General features: G+C 58.8%; 8 protein-coding genes across 8 annotated transcripts; 5 read left to right on the top strand and 3 right to left on the bottom strand.

The window, feature by feature from the left end:
• Nucleotides 1–527: 527 nt before the first annotated feature.
• On the top strand, nucleotides 528–828 carry MAM_03770 (translation machinery-associated protein 20; the record flags this gene model as incomplete). The annotated part of the gene is made up of 2 exons (XM_040822569.1): nucleotides 528–635; nucleotides 691–828. 2 exons carry the CDS (start codon nucleotides 528–530, stop codon nucleotides 826–828), a joined length of 246 nt encoding a protein of 81 aa, XP_040679712.1.
• A 430-nt stretch (nucleotides 829–1258) lies between these two features.
• On the top strand, nucleotides 1259–2003 carry MAM_03769 (uncharacterized protein; the record flags this gene model as incomplete). Its single annotated transcript, XM_040822568.1, has 2 exons — nucleotides 1259–1347; nucleotides 1406–2003. The coding sequence occupies 2 exons, from the start codon at nucleotides 1259–1261 to the stop codon at nucleotides 2001–2003; spliced, it is 687 nt and encodes a 228-aa protein (XP_040679711.1).
• Nucleotides 2004–3720: 1717 nt separating this feature from the next.
• Nucleotides 3721–4855, bottom strand: MAM_03768 (1-aminocyclopropane-1-carboxylate deaminase; the record flags this gene model as incomplete). The annotated part of the gene is made up of 2 exons (XM_040822567.1): nucleotides 3721–4582; nucleotides 4668–4855. The coding sequence occupies 2 exons, from the start codon at nucleotides 4853–4855 to the stop codon at nucleotides 3721–3723; spliced, it is 1050 nt and encodes a 349-aa protein (XP_040679710.1).
• Nucleotides 4856–5975: 1120 nt separating this feature from the next.
• Nucleotides 5976–7923, top strand: MAM_03767 (siderophore iron transporter; the record flags this gene model as incomplete). The annotated part of the gene is made up of 3 exons (XM_040822566.1): nucleotides 5976–6211; nucleotides 6292–6579; nucleotides 6690–7923. 3 exons carry the CDS (start codon nucleotides 5976–5978, stop codon nucleotides 7921–7923), a joined length of 1758 nt encoding a protein of 585 aa, XP_040679709.1.
• Nucleotides 7924–8202: 279 nt separating this feature from the next.
• MAM_03766 (ethyl tert-butyl ether degradation EthD) lies at nucleotides 8203–8631 on the bottom strand (the record flags this gene model as incomplete). Its single annotated transcript, XM_040822565.1, has 2 exons — nucleotides 8203–8425; nucleotides 8546–8631. 2 exons carry the CDS (start codon nucleotides 8629–8631, stop codon nucleotides 8203–8205), a joined length of 309 nt encoding a protein of 102 aa, XP_040679708.1.
• A 1546-nt stretch (nucleotides 8632–10177) lies between these two features.
• MAM_03765 (Cutinase) lies at nucleotides 10178–11550 on the bottom strand (the record flags this gene model as incomplete). The annotated part of the gene is made up of 4 exons (XM_040822564.1): nucleotides 10178–10187; nucleotides 10450–10874; nucleotides 10976–11055; nucleotides 11115–11550. The coding sequence occupies 4 exons, from the start codon at nucleotides 11548–11550 to the stop codon at nucleotides 10178–10180; spliced, it is 951 nt and encodes a 316-aa protein (XP_040679707.1).
• Nucleotides 11551–15191: 3641 nt separating this feature from the next.
• On the top strand, nucleotides 15192–16969 carry MAM_03764 (drug resistance protein; the record flags this gene model as incomplete). Its single annotated transcript, XM_040822563.1, has 2 exons — nucleotides 15192–16249; nucleotides 16363–16969. 2 exons carry the CDS (start codon nucleotides 15192–15194, stop codon nucleotides 16967–16969), a joined length of 1665 nt encoding a protein of 554 aa, XP_040679706.1.
• A 649-nt stretch (nucleotides 16970–17618) lies between these two features.
• Nucleotides 17619–19021, top strand: MAM_03763 (CAIB/BAIF family enzyme; the record flags this gene model as incomplete). The annotated part of the gene is made up of 2 exons (XM_040822562.1): nucleotides 17619–18199; nucleotides 18223–19021. The coding sequence occupies 2 exons, from the start codon at nucleotides 17619–17621 to the stop codon at nucleotides 19019–19021; spliced, it is 1380 nt and encodes a 459-aa protein (XP_040679705.1).
• Between the last annotated feature and the right edge of the window lie 658 nt (nucleotides 19022–19679).

The following is a 19679-nucleotide window of genomic DNA, read 5'->3' as shown; positions in this document are numbered from 1 at the left end:
ACAAAGGACAGCGGACCGGTCCCCCCTGGAACGCGTCTGGGGTGTGGACGACCCGTGGGCCGTGAGTCGTGACCAAGAGCAGGATGGACGACAAATTCCAAACCTCTGCACCGAGGACGCGATCCCAGAGGAGGGCCCGTGGTAAAGTGATTGATTGAGTCGCGAGTTACCAAGGGAAGATGGATAGGAAAAAGTCGCGTGCGGCACCATCGAGGCCTTCTCGAATGCCATCAGCTAGCTGCCCGACGACGTCATCGCCCACGACGTCGATCCGTCGCCGTGCCCACTCGACTTGTTGCTTGGTTTACCCTACGAAAGCAAACGCACGGCGTGCCAGGTTTGCGTCCAGCTTTAGTCTGAAAACCGGGTAGACTATATAGCGATTCCCCCCCCCCCCCCTTCGCTGCTCGCTGCTCCATTCGAAATCGCACCCGGCAGAATTGACAGAGTTGGCCGTTTCAGCAACCTCCTAACCTACAGTCAACTGCTCAGTCGTATCTTCATTCCGACCCAACACGCTCACCACCATGCCGCTCGTCGTACCCGGGATCACCAGCCAGCCCGACAACAAGACCCAGGAATGGCAAAGCAAGCTCCTCGGCAAGAAACTGTCGGACACGGAGCACACCGAGACTGTAGGTCGGCCCCGAGACGGAGACAGAGAGAGCCAGTCTTCTGACCCCGTCACAGCTATTCTGCAAGAAAGACCTCCCGCAGGAACACCGCGTCGTTGCGCCTGGTCAGGCGGTTACCACCGACTTTAAGGAGGGCCGGCTGAACGTCCACCTGGATGATGACGGGACCGTTTCCCGCGTTACCCATGGATAGTCAGGTCGCTAGGCGAAGCCGCCCATGCTCAGCGCTTTTGGGGGAAAACTTGGCGTCCAACGAGCGCTCGCTTGGAAAGGTCCTCTCGTCATGACGTCTACGACGCAACAAACTAGCCTCTCAAATAGTGGTTTTTGAAGATGGACAAAGCTCTTTTCCAACCCTTGACCACCTTCAACCCGTCCCATTTGTTCATGTCATGTTTACTTTCATCTTTTCAAGTCCCACGTATCGTAGCATGTCCCCTGCAGGAAACTTGGAATGAGACGAGAGTACGGAGTACATAGTACATGCAGCATCACGCGTGCACACGTGCACAAGTCCCGCACGCCCCCGTCTATTGCATGTGGCGACTTTACCCCGCCATCCAACGCCAGCGGGGCAGCCTGTTTGTACTCGGTATCGACTTATCGAGTCTCGACATCAACTGATGGACGACTTGATGCAAAAGAATCGCCAGCACCAGAGTGACACACTGACGCCGGCCGACATTCCCTCCTTCAACATGTTCAAAAAAGAGTACGTCAGTGTGCAACTGCCAGCCGGCCTGCGAGCAGACCATGCTGACAAGCCGCAGCATTACCCCCTCGCCCAAGCAGAAGCTCAAGTCTTCGGTGCAGCGATCCCTCCGCCAGTCGCTGCTGACAACGTATCCCCTGCTCACGCCGCACATTGACGAGATCCTCCCCAAAAAGGCTTCCCTGGCGAGCATGAAGCTGCCCGACCGGAATACGCTGTACGTCCTCGACTCGGAGCCCCTGTTCTACCAGCATGACTCGGCCACCATCATCCCGCACTTGAAGCTCGTCCACCGCTTCCCGCAGGGCTTCCCGACGATCCGCATCGACAGGGGCGCCATTCGATTTGTGCTCTCGGGCGCAACCCTCATGGCGCCCGGCCTGACCTCCAAGGGAGGCAGGCTACCCGCCGAGGGGGCCGCCGAGAAGCTCGAGGAGGGCAGGGAGATGGACCAGCGCGTCGACCACGAAGGCCGCTGGAGCAGGGAGCTGCACAAGGGCGAGCCCGTCGTCATCATGGCCGAGGGCAAGGAGGAGGCTTGTGCCGTGGGGACGCTGTCCTGCGGAACAGAGGACGTCAAGGCAAAGGGGAAGGGGCCCGTCGTGGAAGACGCCCATTTCCTCGGCGATGGGCTGTGGAACTTGGCCACCGACTGAGCTTGGAAAAGAAGAAGAAGCACCTACGTTTTACGCCAAGATACCTTTGACTGGACGACTGCATAGAGGGCGCTGAGTAGCAAAGGGCGGTGGAATGTGAACAAGGACACGGTCAAGGAGGAAGATGACAACATACACTGCAACCTAGGATGTTGGCCTCCACTTTGGCAGTACGGTTAACAAAATACAACTACACCAAAGACGGCCATGGTATGCACTATGCGTGCGCCCCTTTTGCATCGACCATGCCTCTTTGAAGCTTTGGAGACCTCTCCATCGAGACAGAAACCAGTTTTATCTCATGCTTTCTCATGCCTTCCTGTGGGGTGCAAAGCACTGCTCACGAGATCCGACAGGAAACTATGCTCGCGCCCGTCTTGGTCTTGCGAGCTTCCCCCGTCAATGGGCAAGCTTACAGGGAGGTATCGTAGCCGTGCGAGACGAAGAAACAACAACGATGAACAAACGGTGAATGAGGCCACACGGTTCCGCGCCATATCCTGCGCTCGAGTAAAAGTCTACATGAGCAATCCGTGCCATCAGCGTAGGGCATGCAAGGAGCTTCGGACGAGCGCCAAGCTTAGCTTGCGTAGCCTCGACAGTCTCAGCCACCGCCGAGTCTTCACGACTGAAGGCGACTAGTCACCGGCCCGGCACCTTCAGCCGGACGCCCGGCGCTGCTGAGATGCTTCTCGGTAGAATCCCGAGACCAACTGCCGATACGACCACCTGACGCCATCGGCACGTACGTCGCCTTGAAGTCTCGCCGCTAGAAAAGTCCCCCTTTCGACGTCAGCAGTATCTGCTGGTGCGACCTAGAGGGATGTTTCTTTCGTATCTTGTGTCTATATGTGCGCACGTACATGGCCAGCGGGCGTGAGCATTGCGGAAGGAGCAGATTGTGAGCGGATGGACTTTGCATACTGCTCACAAGGACACTGGTGCGGAAAACAGTTGTTTTTTCCGGCATGAACGCAAAGCCCCTTGATGACATGTCCCTGATGACGAGGCCAACGTTGTGACGTCTGCGTGTGCCACTTGGAATTGGCGGCCTGCCCTACCACTACGTGGTCGATACATTTCCGGCACATCACACTATACATTATTCCACTCACGTCACTTGGGCCTATACAATCGAACCCGGGAAGCTGAACAATTGGCGACACAACACGGAGACTTGTGGCAAGTAAGGCCCATGATAACTGAGCCGTGGGATCGCCATTCGCGCAGCGGGGGCAGCAGGGAGCTCCTTGATGCCAAGTTGAAATTTGGCGGACAGTAACTATAGTTCATGCGGTAGCCGATATTACTGATATAAGCCGATAAGAATCCCCTTACAGCTCCATGCAGCGCATACAACACACATGTCTCGGTTTGCCACTCCGGCCACACACATACTCGTGCACATTCGCCGTCGAGATAATCGTCCATGAGCAACGAGACCCCGGGCCGAGCTTAGCTCGGTGAACAAGTCACGCGCCGACAAGGGCCGTCGGGTGCGAGAGCACGTGGCCTGATGGTGCGGCAGCCGCAACGGGCGGGAGGTATTTGTCCACGCAAGTCTCGGGGAATCGACGGGGAGCAAGACCGGGACGCCCGTGGGAACTCACTCGAACACGTCTAGATGGATTGCGCTCTTCCACGGCCATCTGAGCTACGGACACAAGCTGTCCTTGGCCAGGCCACAAGCCGAGGCGCTCGGGGTGCTTCTGCTATTCTACAGGCCAAGCTCAGAGTAGGCGTTGAGGGCCAACTGTCCGCCGAGATGGGCGTAGAGCACGTTGCCGCCGGAAATTTCGCCGGACCGGATGAGCCCCATCATGCCGGCCAGGCTCTTGCCCTCGTAGACGGGGTCGGTGATGAAGGCCTCGGTGCGGGCGCCAAACCTGATGGCGTCGAGGGTGGTCTCGTCGGGCACGCCGTAGACGCCGGCGTTGTAGTCGCTGTTCAGGACGACGTCGCGCTCCGTGACGTCGTCCTCGGACAGGCCGATCCTGGCGGCGGTGGACCTGGCGATGCGCAGGACCTGGGCCGAGGTGTCGCCGGGCCTGCCCGAGGCGTCGATGCCGATGACGGCGCGCGGCCGGGGGCGGCGGCGCGTCTTCTCGGCGAGCTTGAAGCCGGCGACCATGCCGGCGAGGGTCGAGCCGGTGACGGCGCAGACGACGACGGTGTCGAAGAAGACGCCCATCTGGCGCTCTTGGGCTTCCACCTCGAAGGCCCAGCGGGCGAAGCCGAGGCCGCCGAGGGCGTGGTCGGATGCCCCGGCCGGGATGTAGTAGGGCTTGCCGCCGGCCGCCTCGATGTCGGCCGTCAGCTTGGCCAGCGTGGTTTTGTGCTCGATGCCAAAGGCGGACGGGTCGAGGCGCACGTCGGCGCCCATGAGCCGCGACAGCTGGATGTTGCCCACCTTGTCGTAGCCGGCGTCTTGCCAGTCAACCCAGTGTTCCTGGATCGTGGCGGCCCGGAGGCCGAGCTTGGCGGCGACGGCCGCTACTTGGCGGGTGTGGTTTGACTGGACGCCTCCTATGGACACGAGGGTGTCGCAGCCTTGGGCCAGGGCCTCCGAGGCGAGATATCTTTATTGGAATCGTGAGCCCATGTCGTGGACTGGGTCGCAGACGGGCACGGCGATGAGCCGGAGGGGGTGGGGGGGCTGCTTACTCGAGTTTGCGCGTCTTGTTCCCGCCGTATGCGAGGCCAGAGTTGCAGTCCTCCCTCTTTGCGTAGATGTTGACTCTTCCCCCGAGTTCCTTGGACATGCGTGGCAGATGCTGGACTGGCGAGGGGCCGAAGAGGAAGGACTCTCGCGGGATGCTGGCAAAGGGCTCGGGCAAGGTGAAGTCGGCCATGGTTCGTGTCGAGTGCCCGAGAACAGGTGCGGCAACTGATACTGGCGGGCAGCGATGATCCTGTCGCCGTCACGCCGACGGCCACGGTCGTTGTGTTGTACGCTCGCTTTATAGGTTGTTCAAGCATTGCCGGCTCACGTTGCGGCTCGCACTGCGGCTCAAGTCCGCCGCGGCGGGGCGCCGCTGTCCGCCGGCGGAGGCGCAACGGCGTCGTGGCCGTACGACACGAGGCAGGCCACACCAGACCGAGATGGTAGCCGTCGATCCCCAACGTGGACGCCGACCGTGTCCGGGCCGAAGCACTTGTTCAAGGAGCACTATGCCGCGGCGCAAGACGACGTCGTCGTGCCTTGTTTCCATCGTCGCCTGTCGGCTGGGTGTTCTTGGTTCAAAACTCCTCCCTCCCACGTCATTTGCCCGTCTGCCGTCCACGTGCCGCCCAATCGCCGCCCTTGGCTTGCCCGCACGTGGTGTCATTCAAGTTGCATGTACGTACACGCGAGAGTCGGCTGGTCCTGACTCGAACACGGACCGACAGCGGCCTCGTCAGGGAAGACATTCGTTTTCCGGCCCCGGGTACATGGTACATGGATATACACGCTTGGCAAGGGTCGACTGGTCCTTTTTGTGCTGTCGGTCTGTTTCCGGGATGTGACGAGCTTTCAGCCGCAGCAAGATCAGATAAGATCAAGACGACAAGGGACAAAAAATCGCGCCCCTCTCATGGTCTCCGTCTCCGTCTCCGCCTCGGTCTGGGCCCATGGCCCGTGAGGCACTTGGACACGATTTTGCGTCCAGCAGGTGCCAAGGAATTGTCGGCCCTGGTGCCCCTTGCCCCCTCGCTGCCTCCGACGGTGGCCGTCTGGTCCAACTATTGACTTGGCCCGCAGTCCGGCGAGAGGCGAAGAGAGGAGAATTTGCGAAAGGTGGGCAACAGAAGATACCAGATGCAGCGTGCCCCGAGTCAGAGGGGCGAGTCAAACTTGAAATAATATGCCGATGCTGCCTCGCACGCAGCGTAGAGAAGGGCCAAGGCAACGCGGCCGCCGACGGGACGAAACGTCGGACGCTCTTCTTTTCCCCCGTGTCCATCAGCGTCTTGTATCAGGCCCAGCCCGCCATGTCTTTTCTGCCCAAGATCTTTGCTCGTGCCGGCGACGAGTCCCCCGTGCCTGGGGCGGCGGTATCCGTCTCTCCGCACGGAAAGACGGCCGCGGGCAGCAGCGATGCGGCCGCCGTGGCCGGGGCGGACTCGAGCCGTCATGATTCCGCCGTCGACGCCCAGGCTGGTGTTTTGGACATGGAGGCCGTCTCTCGAGTATGGAGCAGAGGCCACATCGTATTGACATATGTCTTGTGAGTGGCAGAGGAGCCTGACGTGTTTCTTTCCGGCCCAGTCTTTTATGCAGCAGGAGCTGACGCCCCGAGGCTTGCAGCATCTGGCTCATCTACTTGGTGGACTCGATGCACTCGAGCATGTCCTTCACCCTCGCGGCCTACGTCACCAGCTCGTTTCAGCAGCACGGGCTCACGGCAACCACCAACGTCTTTGCCAACCTGATTGGCGGTCTCTTCCGCCTCCCGCTGGCCAAGATCCTCGACATCTGGGGCCGGCCGCAGGGCTTCGCGCTCGTCGTCCTGTTCCTCGTCATCGGCCTGGTCATGATGGCCGCTTGCCAAAACGTCGAGACGTATGCCGCCGCACAGGTCTTTTACTGGATAGGGTGGGTTGTGCTCTTCTCTTCTCTCCTTGTCTCCTCCTTACTGCTGCTACGCTTGGCCCTGGCAAGACGACACGTGCTGACCGGACCGACGCCGCGGCGTGCGTGTCCAGGTTCAACGGCATCGCCTACACCCTGCAGGTCTTCATCGCCGACACCTCCGAGCTCAAGAACCGAGCCTTCTTCTTCGCGCTGACGACGTCGCCCTTCCTCATCACCACGTGGGCCAGCGGCCCGGCTGCCAGCAGCTTCCTCGCCGGCGCCGGCTGGAGGTGGGCTTTTGGGACGTTTGCCATTGTCGTGCCCGTGGTGTGCGCCCCTGTCCTGGCGCTCTTCTCGTATAACCACTTCAAGGCCGGCAGGTCGGGGGCCTTGCCGCCGCGACGGCCGTCCGGGCGTACGGCTCTCGAGGGCGCCAAGCACTACCTCGTTCAGTTTGACGTCGTCGGGCTGCTTCTGGCCGCGGCCGGCATGGCGCTGTTCCTGCTGCCCTTCAACATCTACCAGTTCCAGGCTGAGCAGTGGCGCTCCCCCCTGATCATCGCCATGGTTGCCGCCGGCGTGCTTCTCCTCGTCGTGTTTGCCCTGTACGAGAGGTACGTGGCGCCGGTGCAGTTCATCCCCTACAAGGTCCTCGTCGACAGGACCGTCATGGGCGCGTGCGTCCTGGGCGCCCTTGGCTTCGTCAGCTTCTACCTCTGGAACGGCTTCTTCTCCTCCTTCCTCCAGGTCGTCGTTGGCCTGACCGTCACCGAGGCCACCTACGTCGGGCGGACGTACAACATGGGGAGCTGCTTCTGGGCCCTTGTCGTCGGCGTCGTCATCCGCTGGAGCGGCCGCCTTAAATGGCTGGCTTTTTACTTTGGCGTGCCGCTCATGATACTGGGCATCGCCCTCATGACCGAGTTTCGCCGGCCCGGCGTCGACGCCGGCTACGTCGTCATGTGCCAGGTCTTCATCGCCGTGGCCGGCGGCACTCTTGTCATCTGCGAGCAAATGGCCGTCATGGCCGCCGTTTCGCACCAGAACGTTGCGGTGGCCCTGGCCATGCTGTCCATGTTTACTAGCATCGGCGGAGCCATCGGGTCCAGTGTTTCCGGAGCCATCTGGAACGGTGTCTTCCCTGCAAAGCTGGCCGAGTACCTGCCGCCCGAGACCAAGGACGAGGCGGCCCTCATTGTGGGAAACCTGTCGAGGCAGCTCGAGCATCCCTGGGGGAGTCCGTCGCGTGAGGCCATCATGGCCGCGTACGGAGATGCCCAGAGGGTCATGCTGATTTCCGCGACTGCTTTTGCATGCGTGAGTATAGTTGCCGTGGCGGTATGGCGCGATGTCAAGGTTAGGTAGGGACGCCGATGCGTAGGTGGAGGTGCCCGGACTATGGGCAAGCATGTCATGTTTTGTACTTTATTCTTCTCGTCACGGCTATCAACCAAATTTCAAGAGAAAGCAAGAGTTTCTGATGACAGCAGCTCGCATCGCTACAGGGTCCGTCCCTCGCAGCGAGCACACACGAAATGCTTGCCAGGCGTCTCCCTGCACGCTCCCGGCGCCGGGGACGAGGGAAGGGAGGCTCAAGTGATCTGCCGAGAGCCAAGATTGTAAAATACTCCAACGTGCTCGGCTTCAGGCTAGTTTCTCCGAGCCCAGATGAGCACCCTTGACAACGACAGGCTTGGCTGCGGTGAAGTTGGGAATGTCACCAAACACCGCCACGGCGCTCTCTCCCGTCGATGCAGCCTCCCACGCGGCCATTGATTCAAACTCCAGGATGGCCTGGATCTGATACTGCTGGTCCGGGGCGAACTGAGTAATCTCCCAGCTTTTCAGGCCCGCTCCGCCCCAAGAACTACATGTGTGGATGCAATGGTCAGTTCCGGATTGTGCGAGCCACGGTGGAAAGCAGCTGAGGCTAGCTGGGAAGTGCGCTCTGCTTTCTCTCGGCGCAGCGTACGGACCAGCCACTTACGCAGACACGAGAGGCATGTGCGTTTGCATGTAGTACTTGACGTCGAACTGGTGGCCCGAAGGGTACAAGATGGTGATGGAAGCCATTGAAACCACGACTGTATGGGCGTGGTCAACGGCGATGCGTGTGTTGGCGTGGACGAGGCTCGGACCGTGCTCTATTTGATGGTCTGTACTCCGTACTCGGTACGGAAGCCGGATTTATAAGAATTGGATAACTACTAAATCCCTACCCCGCTCTTGGGGATCATCATGGTTTCGCTTGGGCGCATGCAAAGAGCCAAAAGCGGCTGCAGCTGACGCCGTCGTACCTCATCCGCATGTCTCGCGGGTTGGTTGATACATGGCGAGGTAGGCGCGGCTGGAAAGCTTCTCCCGTCGAGCGATAAAAGTAACTAAGGGCATCCTCGGAAGATTCTGCCGCTGAACAAATGTCGAAGGCGTCGAGCTGTGTCCCGACGTTGGTGTCGGGGGACCGCCTCGCCATAAATACATGCGCCAGATTGCTGCATCCACACGTGACCGCTCGCTTACTCGCAACCGGGCGTCGGATTCGCACCATGCATGATACGCTCAACTGCTTGGCCATCTGCAACGACGCAGGGAGGCTTGGAGGGCTATCAAACAGAGCAGCGGTCGGTTGCATGTACAGAGAGAGTACTCGACTTGCTCTGTAGATTTGTACGTACGTACTCAAATCCCTCTTCTGTGCTCCGTAACCCCCGCAAGCCTCCTCGTCACGTCACCTCGCTCATGGGGTCACGGCTCGCTCATGAACCTACCAGACAGGACTTGGATTGTGAGGATCCCAGGCGGAGCATTTCATTTCCCTCCTGCCCCAGGAACGAGATCCCTGCCACTCCACCACCAGACGCGCCGCAGCTCCCCGCCGCGGCGGCTAATACCTTGATAAGCCACCCACCAACGTTGCCTCGGTGAATGCACGCGTCTTCGCAAAAAAGGACGCATTGCTGCCGGTCAGAGGTCCTCCGTGGGCGTCAAAAGGCCGAAAGAGGCAGCCTGGCCCCTTCCACATGCGGATAGTACGTACAATTTGGGTGCGAAAGCCCCTTGCCCATCCCCATGCCGGCCCCCTCTAGATACGTCCTCTCTAGATACGTCACCAAGGAAAGGAGCTGGCTGCGAATAGTAGCGCTACTACGACAATTTTGAGGGTTTTTCTCTTTTAAAGAAATGGTCTTCTTATTTTGTTGTTTTTTTCCGGCTTTTCTAGATGAGCGCGTGGCAGCTTTGAGCGACAATTCGGCAAGTCCACGTCTTCAAACGCCGAGTACGTACCCGCGGCGCCCTGAATGGTTCGACGGAACATCTCCGGTGGCGTCCATGAGGCTGCTTGCCTTCGACACCTGTTCACGTCATGCCAGCAAGCGAGACTTCCGGGCATTGTCCTCCGTACACTCCGAATGTCTCGGGGATCAAGGATCAAGCAAGCGAGGGGTTGCCGTTCCCTGCCGAGATGAGCATTCAACATTCTGCACTGCGCGTGTGGATGCATTTTTAGGTCAAGTTTGACACGCGGCGGTCGCACAACGGCAATATATGGGGGGAAAAAAGGCCTCTAGTCAATGCACTCCGTGTTGCACGACGCTCGTCGTCATTACAGTAGGCAGCTCTATAGCTTGCTGTGCATCATGGCCTGATAGGCAAGGGGTTAGCACATAACACCAGACGCCGTGCCCAAGTAAGACGGCGACGCCTGTACGGCGATTTTTCTTTTGTGTACCCGCAGGCCATGGACAAGAGTTGGTGGTGTCCAGAGATTTCAAAACAGCAAAGTCCCAACGTACTCTACATGGTCCCCCTGCTTGCCTTCCCTTTACTTTGTCTCTGTTCTTTGAGACCTCGGCCACGGGCAAGAAAGCATGCATTCCCGCAGCTCCTTACAGCATTTGAAACATGGCCACGAGAGCCAACGGCAAGGCAACGTAAAGGCCCTTGCTAGCCATGTCCAGACCGGCGGCAGCTCCCTGAGGGACGGGCGCTGGCGGCGAGGTAGCAGCACCGCCACCAGAGGGGGTGCCGGAGTTGGTGGGCTTAGCAGTCGTGGCCGTTGAGTTGACGCCCGGTGAAATACCGCCGGTAGGGGCGCCGGTAGGGACGCCGGTTGTTACACTGGTTGAGTTGTCTCCGCTCTTGCCCTTGTACTTGTCAACTATGAACTGGATGATTTCGCGGCCGTACTTTTCGATGTACTGGCCGTGGACAGCCCTGTCGTCTCCCAGGTCACAGTAGACATCGCCCGTGTCACACCATGAGGCCATCTTGCTGGCGTATTTCTCGCAATTGGCGCTATTTTTGCGCGGGAAGAGCTACATGCGGCTTGTTAGTGTGCTGCTTGGTGCGTAGTTGTCTCGCTGGATTGCGTAATTCCATATGACTGTGCTGTGCTGGTGGTTGGCACATGACTTACGCCGTTATTTTTGCTCGTGCCTCTGTCATAAGAGACGTTGGCAATGTGGGTTGGGTCACCAAACACGGTGATGGCAACGACTAACAACGGGCAACAGTTAGCAATTGGACATGCAAGAGAGAGGGCGGAATAGCCTAACCGTTTTTAACGGCGTCGGAAGGGATTGGGGCGGTGGCCTGAAAGCCAACCTCGTCGGTTCCGCAAAGCGTATCCAAGGTGACTTGGGCACCCTGGGAGTAACCTAGAATGGCAACCTTGCCGTCGGGACAGCTGGTTTGGTGCTCTTGGAGGAGCTCAGTCAGGTCCTTGGTGCCATTGCCGACGGAGTAAGGATATAGGGGATCCGCAAGGGTGGCAGGGTATTCAAGAGCAACCACCTTGCTGCCCTTGATCTGCTTGGCAACCTCCCTTCCAATCAAGCTGCCAAAAACACCAATGCCTTGCTCCTCGCCAGTACCACGGACAGTGATCATGTATAGACCTTGGGCGCAGCCCTTGACATCGTCGCCAGCCTCGGCGTCGGGGAATGTTGCGCGGGCAGCGAGCAGGGCGACGGGGGCGAGGAGGTGCTTCATGGCGAATGAGTGGAAAGGAAACCGCCGAGGCTTTGGTGCGAGTCGTCCAATGACAAAACAATATCGGTCAAAGCTTGTGGTATCGTCTCCCGGCAAGCTCTGGCCTCGACGCGCTTTGAGGGAATGAATGAGCGGATCAACGGGGGAAAAGGGAAGGACGTAAGGAGCAGAGGAGAGAAGGGGAGAGGAGAGGCCGCGTATTAAAGTCGAGCGGCGGCAGTCATAATAAAAAAGCTGGTGGACCGGGATCCTGAAAGGGACCAGACGGGTTGATCAGACTTGACCAGCACTCGTACTAGTACTGGAGAGGCCTTCATGGCGGCGACCAGGCTCGGCACCAGGGGATCAAGCTTGAATGCTGTTGCGGCTAGCGCGCCAGTTGGGGCGCACGACAGCGACACGAGGTGTCAGGTCCAGCGACACAAGTTCAAACTGCGTCCAGATTCCCCCGTGCCGTGGCGTGGATGGATGGATGCTACTCGGCGGGTTGCGCCGTCTCGCCGTCGCCGTGTTGTTGTGGCGTCAATTCGGTCATTGATATTGGGCACCTCCGCTTTGTGCCAACGACCAAGAGCCGGAATACGAGTACTAGTAGTTAGCGGCTGTCGGCCGGGTTTGGAGAGGTTCCATGTTCATGTTCGAACGAGTCGAAGGTCGAGATGTTGGCTGCGAGATCCCCCATCACAGATGGCAGCCGGCGGGGCAGGCCGTGGATCAAGGCGTCCGGATGCAACGCTGGCGGTCGCCTTCCCAAATGGCGCCACACATGAAAGGTCCGACGGACCAGTCAGCTCCAGTGGCCCCGATGTCGCGGGTGCCCTGTCAGTCGGCGACGTCGTGTCAGGGTTGATCTCGCGGGGGAGGCGTCACCAGCGCTGCCAATCAATTGATGAGAAATCTTCCGGTGACTGTCCTGTACCTGCAGTGCGGACCTCTGGCCAGTCAGCTGGCTGGGAGTGCCGTGCAGCTGACAGCGGACCAGCGTCAACCGACCGACCAGTGCCTGCCACTACTCTGTACTCCGAGCTTTTTTGACAGGAATTGCAATATCTGAATCTTTTCTCTTCGCACCGCCGAGCACCTTGGCCAGAGAACACGCACATGCACAACATGCGCGCCCCAGCATGAAGAAGCACCCAGCAGTTCCAAAGCGCCGCCTTCTTTCGAAATCACACGCGCGTTCCTTCCCGCCGCCATCGAGGTGCATCGGCAGAAAGCAATCTCATTGTTCAACATTGAGGTCCGGTCCCAAACCCGCCATGCGGCGCCACTGTTGCCCATGTCTCGGGAGAGTTGCTAATAACTACAAGCCGAGCTGCATCTCTGCTTGCCGCGAAGCTCATGAGTCATGACTGGCCCAGTCTTCCGCCACGTATTGGTTCCATATCAATTCCCAGCCTCGCAAGTACGGAGTATGTATGGCTCATGGAAGGGGCACTGGTCTGCCGCAACCTCCCTCGTCCGACGCTTGGCATCGACTCACTTTTCGTCTTGTTTCCGAGATTGCGATTTGCACGCAAGCAAACCTGGCGACGCGCCGTTTAGCTGGTGAAAGATTTTCGTATGGACAAGTGTTCAAACATATCCCATTTCTCGAATCGAGGCTTGGCTTGCTTTTTGTATTTGCCGAATTACTCGTAAATCCTGGCGGAGGTTTTTTTTCACATCACTTTTGCTAATTGGGAATGTAGCCTACCAAAGCAATTCCAAAATCTGTGGTTGCATCGCAAGGGTCATTGAGTACTCGCCAATTTCCCTACCGCGCAGCAAGTCATGGACTGGACTGGTCGACAAAGAAATTTCATCAAGGCCGTATCAGCCATTGAGTCCCTGATTGCGCGCGGCTTAGGTTTGAAACGATCGCGTTGCCAATGTGCTGCTCCTTCAAATAATCCGCCGTCAAGGATTTAACCCCGTCCTGGATAAGCTCGCGTATACAAGCCCTTCGGGCTATGCCTTGGCCAAGACGTCCTCGAAGACATCCCAAGGACCAATGACCCTGCTTAATCTGCATTGCTGGCTGGCGCACGCAAAACTATAACCATAGTCAACTGTACATGAGCACACTCAACCGGTAGCTTGACCTCGCGGTGCTGATAATCTGCCCGCGGTAACTCTTGCTTCATCTCGTCGCCTGTCCGATGATGAAGATTGAAGAATCGCGCGCACAACCTCGTGCGACGTAATATGCAGACTGTCGCTGTTCCCTGCAATAAAAAAAAAAAACTTACCTGCCTTAAGGTGGAGTGGTCCAACAACTAAAGGCGTTTGGCTCACCAAGCCGAGCTACAGCCAATGAAGCTCTCATGCTCTTACAACCGGCACGGCCTACAAGTATCCAGTTCTTCCTCGAACCAAATGGTCAGACATCCGCTCGCCGCAGGGCTCTTGGTATTTGAACATACAGATCCGATACTGCTCCTCCTCTTTCTACCCCGGGGCAAGTTACCTACTGAGAGGCGACACGAAAGCGAAGTGTCACGATTGGCAGCTATGGGTTGACGAGATCTTGAAAGCCTGAATGACCTAATCTATGACTCGTTGACGCCACGATACTCCCGTGACACTTGCCGGTATTCCTTTCATAGCAACCATCACCACGACAGGTGTGTATCTTTGCAACCAGGTTTTTCTTTCTACATGCCTGACAACACAATGCATCGTCAGCTGAAGCCTGCACAGGGCGTACAAGCGAGAAACTTGGGTTAATCAAATAAATGCTCTGACGCGTCATCTAATTGGCTTCCACTGTCTCGCCTCGAGAGTACGTACGTGCATAGTCTTCACAGCAACAACAACCCCGTCCTGAGTCCTGACCGCAAGAAGAGTAAAAACCTAGTTGGGCTTGAGTGCGGTTACGGTACGGTCGCGCATGAGCTCGCCTCGAGACGGAAACGGAGCCAGGGGCGCACATAATGTGGGAACTTTGTTTGGCTTTCCGAAGTCGAAAGAACTACGGACTACGGAGTACTAACTAACCAGCTGTTCACAAGCGTCGTTGAGATACGCTAAACTAGAAAAGGAAGCCAAGACGCATGCCGTCATTCCCGGAATAACGCTGCAACGCGGGAAAGTTGCCCAACGAGGGGACAGAGCAACAAAGCAACGCCCACTGATTCGCCCCAGACGATGCCTGCCGGTTTTTCTTGAGGCTTCTTTTTCTTTCAACGGTGCCCTTGACCGCCGGCCTTCGCTTTTCAGTTCTCGATTGGTTTCAATGCCTCGCCGGCTAGGCCGTGTTGTCTTGCATTGCCCGAACTGGGCGAGGCTAGTTGGTTGACTGATTTATAAGCTTGTGTGTTCCAGATCGGGCAGCCAAGGCGTATTTGCTGCGTTGCTGCGTTGAGGCGTTGGGTATCTTGATATCTAGAGCGCTTTTTCGGATTCCCCTTTTGCCCTTTTGTCTTGGTATGCGCCTTCGCCTCTGACTCCAGATCTCGTGTGGTTTGTGGGATTTGCCAGAGTCAGGGGAGATATATAAGGAACTGGGAGCAAGAGGCATTCCTTTCTTTTTTTTTCCTCCCTTTTTTGTATAAAAGAAACCTCGTCTCCTTTTTCGACTTTCGTGGCTTGCGGAAGTGCCGTTGGTCCTACTGACAAACGAGAGCGACACTGGTCTGTAAAGACGCCGACGAGACAAGATGACGACGCCCGCGCCGACGTTGCCATGCCCATCGCAGGCCCGGCAAGATTCGATGCCTCGGGTGTCCGTTGACGATGATACAGCAAACAAAGGCCATTTGTCTGGCGATGGTGGCAACTGCCCCGAGTACATGAACCAGGCGACCATCGAGCGTCTGGGCCGGCAGCGTCCAGAATCGCTGCGCAACCGGTGTACGGAAATCTTCTTCGTCCACACCATTGTCATGTCCATGGTGATGAGCGAGTACTTCATTGGCGGCTTCAACATTGTGCTGCCCCCCATCGTCGACGCCCTCGACATGCCCGCGCCGTTGAGGACGTGGCCCGCGGGTGTGACGAACCTGACGACGGCCGCCCTCCTGATGCCGTTTGCGCGGCTGGGAGACTTGTACGGCGGCAAGGTCGTCTTCCTCTGCGGACACTTGTGGCTCATGATTTGGTCTCTCATCAGCGGCTTCAGCCAGAATGCCGTCATGCTCATCGTTTGCCGCGCCATGCAGGGCCTTGGCTCGGCCGCCTTCCTCCCCGCCGGCCTGGCCATCCTCAGCCAGACGTACCGCCCGGGGCCGCGCAAGAACTTTGTCTTTGCCGTCTACGGGGCCTGTGCCTGCGTCGGCTTCTACTTTGGCATCTTTGTGGGCGCCGTCACGGCAGAGTACCTCGATTGGCGGTGGTACTTTTGGATCGGCGCCATGGTCAGTCTTGTCACGGCGCTGTCTGGCTTGATTAGCATCCCGCGACATTTGGGACATGTGAACCCCGAGGCGAGAATGGACTGGCTCGGCGTCATTACCATTGTGCCCGGTCTCGTTCTTGTCGTCTTTGCGTTGACTGACGGCGGCTACGCCCCTGATGGGTGGAAGACGCCGTATATTTGGGTCACGCTGATTCTGGGCATTCTCTTCCTTGCTGCCGCTGTGTATGTCCAGGGTTGGGTTGCTACTCAGCCTCTTCTGCCTCCCGATCTGTTCAAGGCCAAGTACATGAAGCGTTTGATGACGGCGCTGTTCCTGTCCTACGGCGTGTTTGGCCTGTATTTGTTTTACGCCAGTTTCTAGTAAGTCTGGCGCTCTCTGTGCCTCTGCGGCATTATCATGTCCCTGTCTCTCTCACACACCGTCTCGTTCTCCCCCTCTCGCTCTCGAGCCGACGCTGACCCCGTGTCGCTAGTATTGAGACTGTCATGCACACGAGGCCGATCCTCACGGCCGCCTGGTTCACACCCCTGGCGGTCGGCGGCATGGTGCTGGCCATTTTAGGCGGCCTTGTGCTGCACATCATCCCGAACAAGATCCTCATGATCATCTCCACCATTGGATTCATGCTGTCTGTCCTTCTGTTCGCCCTCATCCCCGACCCAGCCACTCCCGGCAGGTCCACCGGCTTTCTATACTGGGCGTACATCTTCCCGGCCATGATTGCCGCCACCATTGGCGTGGACATTACCTTCAACGTGACCAACGTCTTCATCACCACGGCTATGCCGCTTCGACATCAAGCCGCTGCGGGGGGGCTGATCAACAGTCTGCTGTATCTCGGGATAGCGTTCTGGCTGGGAATTGGGGAACTGGCCATCTCGGTGACGGTGCAGAACAGAGGCGGCCACGACAAGGTCGACCCCCGCGAGCAGTACCAGATTGGATTCTGGACGGCTTTCGGCTTGGCCAGCACGTCTCTGTGCCTTGTGCTCACCATCAAGATGGGTTCCGCCGTGGCTAGCATGACGGCGGACGAGAGGGCGGAGGCAGAGTCGAGACTGGTGCAGTCACGGAAATAGTCGCAGAAGCGGCTGCCACAAGGACTCGCACTGCGGCAGAGGATGTTGCAGATGTCGCAAACATTCCGAGTCCTCTACGCATTTAATGTACACACGGGCAGCTCTTCCATCCCTTTGACACAACCCCACAGCGGGCACATTACAAATAGACCTGAATGACCTCATTTCGCAAACCGTAAACCTAGTGCGCGTGGCTGCTCAACGCTGCAGCACAGACCAGCCCATCCGAGCACCAACACCGACGCCGTCTGGTGTGCCCGGATGTCCGGCACGTCGGGTCTTGGCCCGCCGCCGCTGTCCGTCCGCCTCGGCCCCGTTTCTGCTTCGGTTCCATCTTGGTCCCGTCTGACGTTTCGGCACATGGAAACAAAGCGCGGAAACTGCCCGATTCCAACAGAAGTCAGTCACCCAGGTCCATCCAGTGCCGTGGTGGGAAAAGGAAAAAAGGAAACATTCAATTCTTCTCAAGTTTTGTGTCGGGCGGGCTTCGACTCCTGTTTCCTCTCATCCACGACTTTTCAGCCGAGCTATCCGGGTTGCGTCCAGCCGAGGTCCCGAGATCGACGCAGCGTACGGACTCCGGAGCACGCGTCACGTATTCCCATTCCCCGTCTCCCGTCGACAATCGTACTCAAGCACACAGTCGACCATGGCGACAGAAGCTCACCACGACCTGCCGAACCGCGGATCCTTCACCACCAGGGACATCATCCACGACATATGGGCCACGGTCAACCTGCCCCAGGAGGCGCTCGCGGCGCTGCACCTCCCCGGCGCAGACACAGGTCCGGCTCTCCCGTCGTCATTCAAGATCGGCCCCCTGGCACAAGCGTCGATCGCGCTCTCTGCCCTCGCCGCGCGGCTCGTCCGCTCCACGAGCGAGGCGGCGGCGGACGGCGGCGGCGGCAGCCTCCTGCGCGCGGTGCGCGTGCCCGCCGCCCACGCAGTCATCGAGTTCAAGTCCAACAGCCTGTATGAGCTCCGGAGAAACGAGAGGCCGCTGCCTCGGTCGTCGCACAACCCGGTGGGCGGGATGCACGGCGCGTCCGACGGGCACGTCCTCATCCACGACCTGTTGCCCAACCACGTCGGCGCGGCGCTGGAGCTGCTCGGCCTGCCAGGCGACGCGACGAGGCAGCGCGTCGCGGGCAAGGTGGCGCAGTGGGACAAGACGGACCTGGAGGAGGCGGCCACGGGCGCGGGCGGCGCGGCCATCTACGCGCTGCGCTCGTACCGGGAGTGGGATGCGGGAGGTGCCTGTCGGGGCTGCGCGTCGTCGAGCTCACGCGCGTCATTGCCGGGCCCCTGGCCGGCAAGACCCTGGCCGCCCACGGCGCCGACGTGCTGTGGGTGACGTCGCCGAGCCTGCCGACCGTGCCGGCGTTGGACGTGGACCTGGGCAGGGGAAAGCGGCACGTCCACCTCGACATGCACGACGCGCGCGACAAGCAGCGGCTGCTGGAGCTGCTCCGGACCTGCGACGTCTTTGTCCAGGGGTACAGGCCGTCCAGCCTCGCCGCGCACGGGCTGTCCGAGGAGGAACTGGTCCGGGCGAACCCGGGCATCATATGTGCCAGCGTGTCGGCGTTTGGCCCTGCCGGTCCGTGGGCTCGCCGTCGAGGCTTCGACAGCCTCGTCCAGGCCTGCTCCGGGATCAACGTGTCCGAGGCGGAGCGCGCCGGCCAGGGGGAAACGTCCAGGGCGCTTCCGTGCCAGGCCCTGGATCACGGAAGCGGCTACCTGCTCGCCACGGGCGTCATGGCGGCCGTCCATCACCGGGCCGTGCGTGGAGGCGCCTGGCGGGTTCACGTGTCACTGGCCGGGACCATGAAGTATCTACGCAGCCTGGGCCAGTACCCCGGCGCGACCGGATTCGCCGTCAGTGACTATGTCAAGGGCGAGAATGTTCCCGCCGAGACGCTGGTCACGACCGAGACAGCATGGGGCACCTTGACGGCCGTGAGGCACAGTGCCGAGATCGAGGGCTGCGAAGTGGGCTGGGACTTGATGCCCTGTCCCCCCGAAGACAACGAGGCCGTCTGGGCCTCGTGAAAGATGGGGCCGGTCATGCTGTGTGTAAATAACCTTTGCTGCGAGCCTGTGTCCCGGGAGTCTTCATTGGCGCGAGGACAACATCAGCAAAGGGTTCAAATCATGAAACATGTCCATAGGTATCTGCTCGACGACATTTGCATCACAGCCATGTCAGACATGGGCACGCATCCGTATTGAGCGGACTCGGTATAAATTTCTCCTCTATCGCCCCGTTGGTTCTCAAGAGCCTGTGTACTTAATGCTACGCTACTTACACAGGGCGGTTGCTCAACTTCACGCCAGTGGCTCACCAACTTGGTTACTGGTTACTTTTCGAGGGGTGACATGACTCCAATACGTGCGCGCACGGCCGTGTCAAATTCACAATAAACTCCGCCGGTGGTCGTCGATATGATGATAAAAAACCAGGAAAAAAAAACAAGACACGACGAGAAGATCCGAGGGTATATGCTTGAAATGCCAGTGTGCGACGTTCCGGCCATTCAGGTTGAATTGGCAAGTGGCCCGAGTACTGCAGCTGAGCATGACAGTGTCGTGGTTAGCTCAAGTTGGTTCGTTGACGGCTGTTGAGAGTAATCGTGGTTGGCTCAAGTTGGTTCGTTGCATAGACGCGGCCGATGCCGGGGGGAAGGCAGCTGACGGATAAAGAGCACAC

This window comes from Metarhizium album, assembly GCF_000804445.1.
Source record: "Metarhizium album ARSEF 1941 chromosome Unknown scaffold_7, whole genome shotgun sequence".
Classification (NCBI taxonomy): Eukaryota; Fungi; Ascomycota; class Sordariomycetes; order Hypocreales; family Clavicipitaceae; genus Metarhizium; species Metarhizium album.
The sequence above is the reverse complement of the archived record's forward strand: the minus strand, read 5'-3'. Positions and strand labels throughout refer to the sequence as shown.